The sequence below is a fragment of the Oncorhynchus tshawytscha genome, unplaced genomic scaffold (genome assembly GCF_018296145.1).
Source record: "Oncorhynchus tshawytscha isolate Ot180627B unplaced genomic scaffold, Otsh_v2.0 Un_scaffold_6703_pilon_pilon, whole genome shotgun sequence".
Classification (NCBI taxonomy): domain Eukaryota; kingdom Metazoa; phylum Chordata; class Actinopteri; order Salmoniformes; family Salmonidae; genus Oncorhynchus; species Oncorhynchus tshawytscha.
Genome location: NW_024609792.1, coordinates 87501 through 95000, shown reverse-complemented (window position 1 = coordinate 95000; position 7500 = coordinate 87501). Strand labels below are relative to the sequence as shown.

Sequence of the window (7500 nt, the reverse complement as noted above, 5' to 3'; positions counted from 1 at the left end):
CCCCTGGTTTAGATCCTCGGAGACCCCTGGTTTAGATCCTCGTTTAGATCCTCGAGACCCCTGGTTTAGATCCTCGGAGAACCCTGGTTTAGATTCATCTAGCCGTTCTCCAGACCAGACATTTACACTGTCGTTCTGTTCTGCCACAGAGCCACTTTCTGACACAAAGGACAGGGGCCTTGCATTGAGATATAGTTTGGCACATCGGGCATCAGAGAGCAACACAGATCAAACATCATATTACTAATGAACTAACCAGGTGACTTTCTGACTGGATCCAATGTGCAGCTTCTGTCAGGGGGTCTGCCAGCGGAGCCCAGCTTTCTAGAAGTGTGAGATCTGACAGCCGTACTCCCCCCCCCAACCCCCCTCCCCGATCGGTGACGTCTACAAAACGTTTGCTTAATGATTACTGAGGTGTTTCTCTCTCGTTAAAGGCCTACACACAGAAAATAAGAAAAAAAAACATTTACCTCTTCAACTTCCTGTGTCCTCTAACACACAGTGTTCAGACTCTCAGAGCCAAGAGAGCGGTTAGTTACCCTAGCGACCGCACCGTACTCCGAGAGCTCTGGACCTCTGTCAAAACAGCCTCAGTGTATAAATGTTATCTGCACAGGAAGACTCATTAAATGGTGGATGTATGTTTCCCTGTTTAGAGATGTGTGTTCATGGTCCAGGGATCAGACTGGGGGGGGGTTAGAGATGTGTGTTCATGGTCCAGGGATCAGACTGGGGGGTTTCCCTGTTTAGAGATGTGTGTTCATGGTCCAGGGATCAGACTGGGGGGGGTTAGAGATGTGTGTTCATGGTCCAGGGATCAGACTGGGGGTTAGAGATGTGTGTTCATGGTCCAGGGATCAGACTGGGGGGTTAGAGATGTGTGTTCGCGGTCCTGGGATCAGACTGGGGGGTTCCATGTTTAGAGATGTGTGTTCGCGGTCCAGGGATCAGACTGGGGGGTTCCATATTTAGAGATGTGTGTTCGTGGTCCAGGGATCAGACTGGGGGGGGTTCCATGTTTAGAGATGTGTGTTCGCTGTCCAGGGATCAGACTGGGGGTTTTCCATGTTTAGAGATGTGTGTTCACGGTCCAGGGATCAGACTGGGGGGGGGGTTCTAAAGGCCCAGGACAAACTGACACCTTCCCTTCTCTGGGAAATTAACTGAAATGAAGGATAGGTCCCAAATGGCTCCCTATTCCCTATATAGTGCACTACTTTAGACCAGGGCCTATAGAGTCCTGGTCAAAAGGGCCCAAAGAAGAGCACTATATAGAGAATAGGGTGTCATCGTTACCTCTCCGTCCATCCATCTCCGTCTCTCTCTGGACCTGGACTCCTCCTGGTGTCTACCTTCACTACAGGTCCTCCTGGAGTCTACCTTCACTACAGGAACTAGACCTGGGACCCTCCTGGAGTTCACCTTCACTACAGGTCCTCCTGGAGTCTACCTTCACTACAGGAACTAGACCTGGGGACCCTCCTGGAGTCCACCTTCACTACAGGTCCTCCTGGAGTCTACCTTCACTGCAGGTCCTCCTGGAGTCTCCTTCACTACAGGTCCTCCTGGAGTCTCCTTCACTACAGGTCCTCCTGGAGTCCACCTTCAGGTCTAGTCAGGTCCTCCTGGAGTACACCTTCACTGCAGGTCCTCCTGGAGTCTACCTTCACTACAGGTCCTCCTGGAGTCCACCTTCACTACAGGTCATCCTGTAGTCTACCTTCACTACAGGTCCTCCTGGTGTCCACCTTCACTACAGGTCCTCCTGGAGTCCACCTTCACTACAGGTCCTCCTGGAGTACACCTTCACTGCAGGTCCTCCTGGAGTCTACCTTCACTACAGGTCCTCCTGGTGTCCACCTTCACTACAGGTCCTCCTGGAGTACACCTTCACTACAGGTCCTCCTGGAGTCCACCTTCACTACAGGAACTGGACATGGTTTCCTCCTGGAGTCCACCATCACTACAGATCCTCCTGGAGTCTACCTTCACTCCAGGAACTGGACCTGGAGTCCTCCTGGAGTCTACCTTCACTACAGGTCCTCCTGGAGTACACCTTCACTACAGATCCTCCTGGAGTCCACCTTCATTACAGGTCCTCCTGGAGTCTACCTTCACTACAGGAACTGGACATGGTTTCCTCCTGGAGTCCACCATCACTACAGATCCTCCTGGAGTCTACCTTCACTCCAGGAACTGGACCTGGTGTCCTCCTGGAGTTTACCTTCACTACAGGTCCTCAGGAGTTCACCTTCACTACAGGTCATCCTGGAGTCCACCTTCACTACAGGTCCTCCTGGAGTTTACCTTCACTACAGGAACTAGACCTGGGACCCTCCTGGAGTCCACCTTCACTACAGGTCCACCTGGAGTCCAACTTCACTACAGATCCTCCTGGAGTCTACCTTCACTACAGGAACTAGACCTGGGACCCTCCAGGAGTCTGCCTTCACTACAGGAACTATTAGTCCTTAGTGTTCAGTAGAGTTGGATGTTTCAGCAGTCAACAATTACATAGACATTCAGCCTCATGTCATTGTTGAAATATTCCCCATGTAATGCTAATGGGGAGCTAACATGGCCGCCATAGAACGTTCTAGTCACGTAAATGCATCTTTGCTGTCTATGTCTCTGTACATCAGCGGTAGGACAGAGACATGGTTTTGATGTCAACATGACCCCATGTGTGGTGTGTGGGTTGGTGTGTGTGTGTTTGGGTTGATTGTGTGTGCGTGTGTGTGTTTGTGTGTGTGTGTTGTTGGCGTGTGTTTGCGGTGGTGTGTGTGTTGTTGGCGTGTGTGGGTTGGTATGTGTGTGTGCGTTCCGTGTGTGTTGTTGGCGTGTGTGTGTGTGTGTACGTGCGTGTTCGGTCCGTGTGTGTTGTTGGTGTGTATGTGTTTGGGTTGATTGTGTGTGTGTGTGTTGTTGGCGTGTGTTTGCGGTGGTGTGTGTGTGTTGGCGTGTGTGCGTGTGTGTACGTGCGTGTTCGGTCCGTGTGTGTTTTGGTGTGTATGTGTTTGGGTTGATTGTGTGTGTGTGTGTTGTTGGCGTGTGTTTGCGGTGGTGTGTGTGTGTGGCGTGTGTGTGTGTGTGTGCGTGCGTGTGCGGCCCGTGTGTGTTGTTGGTGTGTGTTTGCGGTGGTGTGTGTGTGTTGGCGTGTGTTTACGGTGGCGTGTGTGGGTTGGTGTGTGTGTGTGTGTGCGGTCCGTGTGTGTTGTTGGTGTGTGTGTGCGGTCCGTGTGTGTTGTTGGCGTGTGTTTGCGGTGGTGTGTGCTGATGCGGTACATTCCCATGTGCCTACCCAGATGCCTGTGGATTGATGTTGTTTGTATCTGCATATTAAGTTGTTTGTTTCCATGTGTTTCTGCGTACTTCCATGGCCTCCGTGTGTCTGTTTAGCGTGGTTGAAGTTGGATGCTATGGTGATTGTTCATGTCTGTACCACAGATGTGTAGTGGAGGCCTTATCTCAGTGGAACAGAGACCTCCATGTTGGAGTGGAGGCCTTATCTCAGTGGAACAGAGACCTCCATGTTGGAGTGCAGGCTTTATCTCAGTGGGACAGAGACCTCCATGTTGGAGTGGAGGCCTTATCTCAGTGGGACAGAGACCTCCATGTTGGAGTGGAGGCCTTATCTCAGTGGGACAGAGACCTCCATGTTGGAGTGCAGGCCTTATCTCAGTGGGACAGAGACCTCCATGTTGGAGTGGAGGCCTTATCTCAGTGGGACAGAGACCTCCATGTTGGAGTGCAGGCCTTATCTCAGTGGGACAGAGACCTCCATGTTGGAGTGCAGGCCTTATCTCAGTGGGACAGAGACCTCCATGTTGGAGTGCAGGCCTTATCTCAGTGGGACAGAGACCTCCATGTTGGAGTGGAGGCCTTATCTCAGTGGAACAGAGACCTCCATGTTGGAGTGCAGGCCTTATCTCAGTGGGACAGAGACCTCCATGTTGGAGTGGAGGCCTTATCTCAGTGGAACAGAGACCTCCATGTTGGAGTGGAGGCCTTATCTCAGTGGAACAGAGACCTCCATGTTGGAGTGGAGGCCTTATCTCAGTGGAACAGAGACCTCCATGTTGGAGTGCAGGCCTTATCTCAGTGGGACAGAGACCTCCATGTTGGAGTGGAGGCCTTATCTCAGTGGAACAGAGACCTCCATGTTGGAGTGGAGGCCTTATCTCAGTGGAACAGAGACCTCCATGTTGGAGTGCAGGCCTTATCTCAGTGGGACAGATCCATGTTACAGGTGTATAGTGGAGGCCTTATCTCAGTGGGACAGATCCATGTTACAGGTGTATAGGGGAGGCCTTATCTCAGTGGGACAGATCCATGTTACAGGTGTATAGTGGAGGCCTTATCTCAGTGGGACAGATCCATGTTACAGGTGTATAGTGGAGACCTTATCTCAGTGGGACAGACCCATGTTAGAGGTGTATAGTGGAGGCCATATCAATGGGACAGGGACAGATCCATGTTACAGGTGTATAGTGGAGGCCTTATCTCAGTGGGACAGATCCATGTTACAGGTGTATAGGGGAGGCCTTATCTCAGTGGGACAGATCCATGTTACAGGTGTATAGTGGAGGCCTTATCTCAGTGGGACAGATCCATGTTACAGGTGTATAGTGGAGACCTTATCTCAGTGGGACAGATCCATGTTACAGGTGTATAGTGGAGGCCTTATCTCAGTGGGACAGATCCATGTTACAGGTGTATAGTGGAGACCTTATCTCAGTGGGACAGATCCATGTTACAGGTGTATAGTGGAGACCTTATCTCAGTGGGACAGATCCATGTTACAGGTGTATAGTGGAGACCTTATCTCAGTGGGACAGATCCATGTTACAGGTGTATAGTGGAGGCCTTATCTCAGTGGGACAGATCCATGTTACAGGTGTATAGTGGAGACCTTATCTCAGTGGGACAGCCCTATCCCAGGGAGCTATATAGTTGTTGATGTTTACAGTATTTAACTGTATATCTCTGTGTTGTACTGTAGGCCTGGATCAGAAGTCCTAGCTCAGTGGGACAGCCCCATGCAGGTGAAGTTGTCAGCCTGGAGGTCTGGTCTCAACACTCTTCTAGTAGAGCTCATTCCCTGGGCCCTGTTGACCAACCACTCTACATGGGACCTCTGGCTGTTTGAAGGAGAGACCATCGTCCTGCAGATACCCACTGGAAAGACCCTCGTTCCTCCTAACTTCAAGGTGAGAGAGGAGAGACCCTTGATTTATATAGACTGTTTTTTTGGATGTATCACTGACCAAGATGGCTGCCATTATCGTCACCTTCTAGAGCTTTGCAGGTCGTAGATCAGCGCCACTAGTGTATTATACACTCAGTGGCCAGTTTATTAGGTACATCCATCTCGTTCCCAGGTCAGACCACCCTTTGCCTCCAGAACAGCCTGAATTATTTGGGGTATTTGGTATTTTATTAGGATGCCCATTAGCTGTTGCAAAAGCAGCCGACCTCTCTTCACAAGACTGCTGCTGACTGGATGTTTTGTATTAGTCTCTCTGGTCTCGGTAAACCCCAGACACTGTCTGTAGGAGCGAACCATTGTCGTGAACAGGTTGGTGTACCTAATAAACTGGCCACTGAGTGTATACCTCTATGGGTCAGACAGGAGGACCTCAAACCCCATCACTAGGTACTAAGGCTGTCTGTCTTTCTGTCTGTCTGTAGGGGTTCAGACCTCAAACCCCATCACTAGGTACTAAGGCTGTCTGTCTGTCTGTCTGTCTGTAGGGGTTCAGACCTCAAACCCCATCACTAGGTACTAAGGCTGTCTGTCTGTCTGTCTGTCTGTAGGGGTTCAGACCTCAAACCCCATCACTAGGTACTAAGGCAGTCTGTCTGTCTGTCTGTCTGTCTGTCTGTCTGTCTGTCTGTCTGTCTGTCTGTCTGTCTGTCTGTCTGTCTGTCTGTCTGTCTGTCTGTCTGTCTGTCTGTCTGTCTGTAGGGTTCGGACCTCAAATCTTATCACTAGGTACTAAGGTCTGTCTGTAGGGGTTCAGACCTCAAACCCCATCACTAGGTACTAAGGTCTGTCTGTAGGGGTTCAGACCTCAAACCCCATCACTAGGTACTAAGGTCTGTCTGTAGGGGTTCGGACCTCAAACCCCATCACTAGGCACTAAGGTCTGTCTGTAGGGGTTCGAATCCTCAAACCCCATCACTAGGTACTAAGGCAGTCTGTAGGGGTTCACACCTCAAACCCCATCACTAGGTACTAATGCAGTCTGTAGGGGTTCGGACCTCAAACCCCATCACTAGGTACTAAGGTCTGTCTGTAGGGGTTCAGACCTCAAACCCCATCACTAGGCACTAAGGTCTGTCTGTAGGGGTTCAGACCTTAAACCCCATCACTAGGTACTAAGGCAGTCTGTAGGGGTTCGGACCTCAAACCCCATCACTAGATACTACTAAGGCAGTCTGTAGGGGTTCGGACCTCAAACCCCATCACTAGGTACTAAGGTCTGTCTGTAGGGGTTCGAACCTCAAACCCCATCACTGGGTACTAGGGTCTGTCTGTAGGGGTTCGGACCTCAAACCCCATCACTAGGTACTAAGGCAGTCAGTCTGTAGGGGTTCAGACCTCAAACCCCATCACTAGGTACTATGGCAGTCTGTCTGTAGGGGTTCGGACCTCAAACCCCATCACTAGGTAGGACCTCAAACCCCATCACTAGGTACTATGGCAGTCTGCCTGTAGGGGTTCGGACCTCAAACCCCATCACTAGGTAGGACCTCAAACCCCATCACTAGGTACTAAGGTCTGTCTGGTATCAGAGGTCTCTCTAGTCTCGGTAAAGACCTCAAACCCCATCACTAGATACTAAGGCAGTCTGTAGGGGTTCGTACCTCAAACCCCATCACTAGGCACTAAGGTCTGTCTGTAGGGGTTCGAACCTCAAACCCCATCACTAGGTACTAAGGTCTGTCTGTAGGGGTTCGGACCTCAAACCCCATCACTAGGTACTAAGGCAGTCTGTAGGGGTTCGGACCTCAAACCCCATCACTAGGTAGGACCTCAAACCCCATCACTAGGTAGGACCTCAAACCCCATCACTAGGTAGGACCTCAAACCCCATCACTAGGTAGGACCTCAAACCCCATCACTAGGTACTAAGGTCTGTCTTTAGGGGTTCAGACCTCAAACCCCATCACTAGGTACTACTGTCTGTCTGGTATCAGAGGATAAAGGCTGATGGCTACAGGAAACTAGCGTAAAGCCCTACGTGTGTCATCGTCTGTGAAACAGAAACAAATAAAGCATTGTTTCCATGGCACCCGCGATTTATGAGGTCACGGCAGAGAGGAGCTGGGACTGGCCGACTCAGAGAGCAGGGCTTTGTGTGTGTCCATGTATTCATCATGATCGCTGATAGATTTGAACCTAGTCTCTCTGTCTCTCTCTCTGTCTCTCTCAATCTCTCTCCCTCTTTCTCAATCTGTCTCTCTCTCTCTCAATCTGTCTCTCTCTCTCTC

At 50.7% G+C, this 7500-nt stretch overlaps 1 protein-coding gene across 1 annotated transcript in view; it reads left to right on the top strand.

Annotated features, from left to right (window-relative positions):
• LOC112240893 (vacuolar protein sorting-associated protein 13B) overlaps window positions 1-7500 on the top strand; it is a 407100-nt gene that overhangs the window by 355834 nt on the left and 43766 nt on the right. The window contains 1 exon segment of the mRNA XM_042318131.1: window positions 5006-5213. Coding sequence (XP_042174065.1) covers window positions 5006-5213 — 208 coding nt within the window.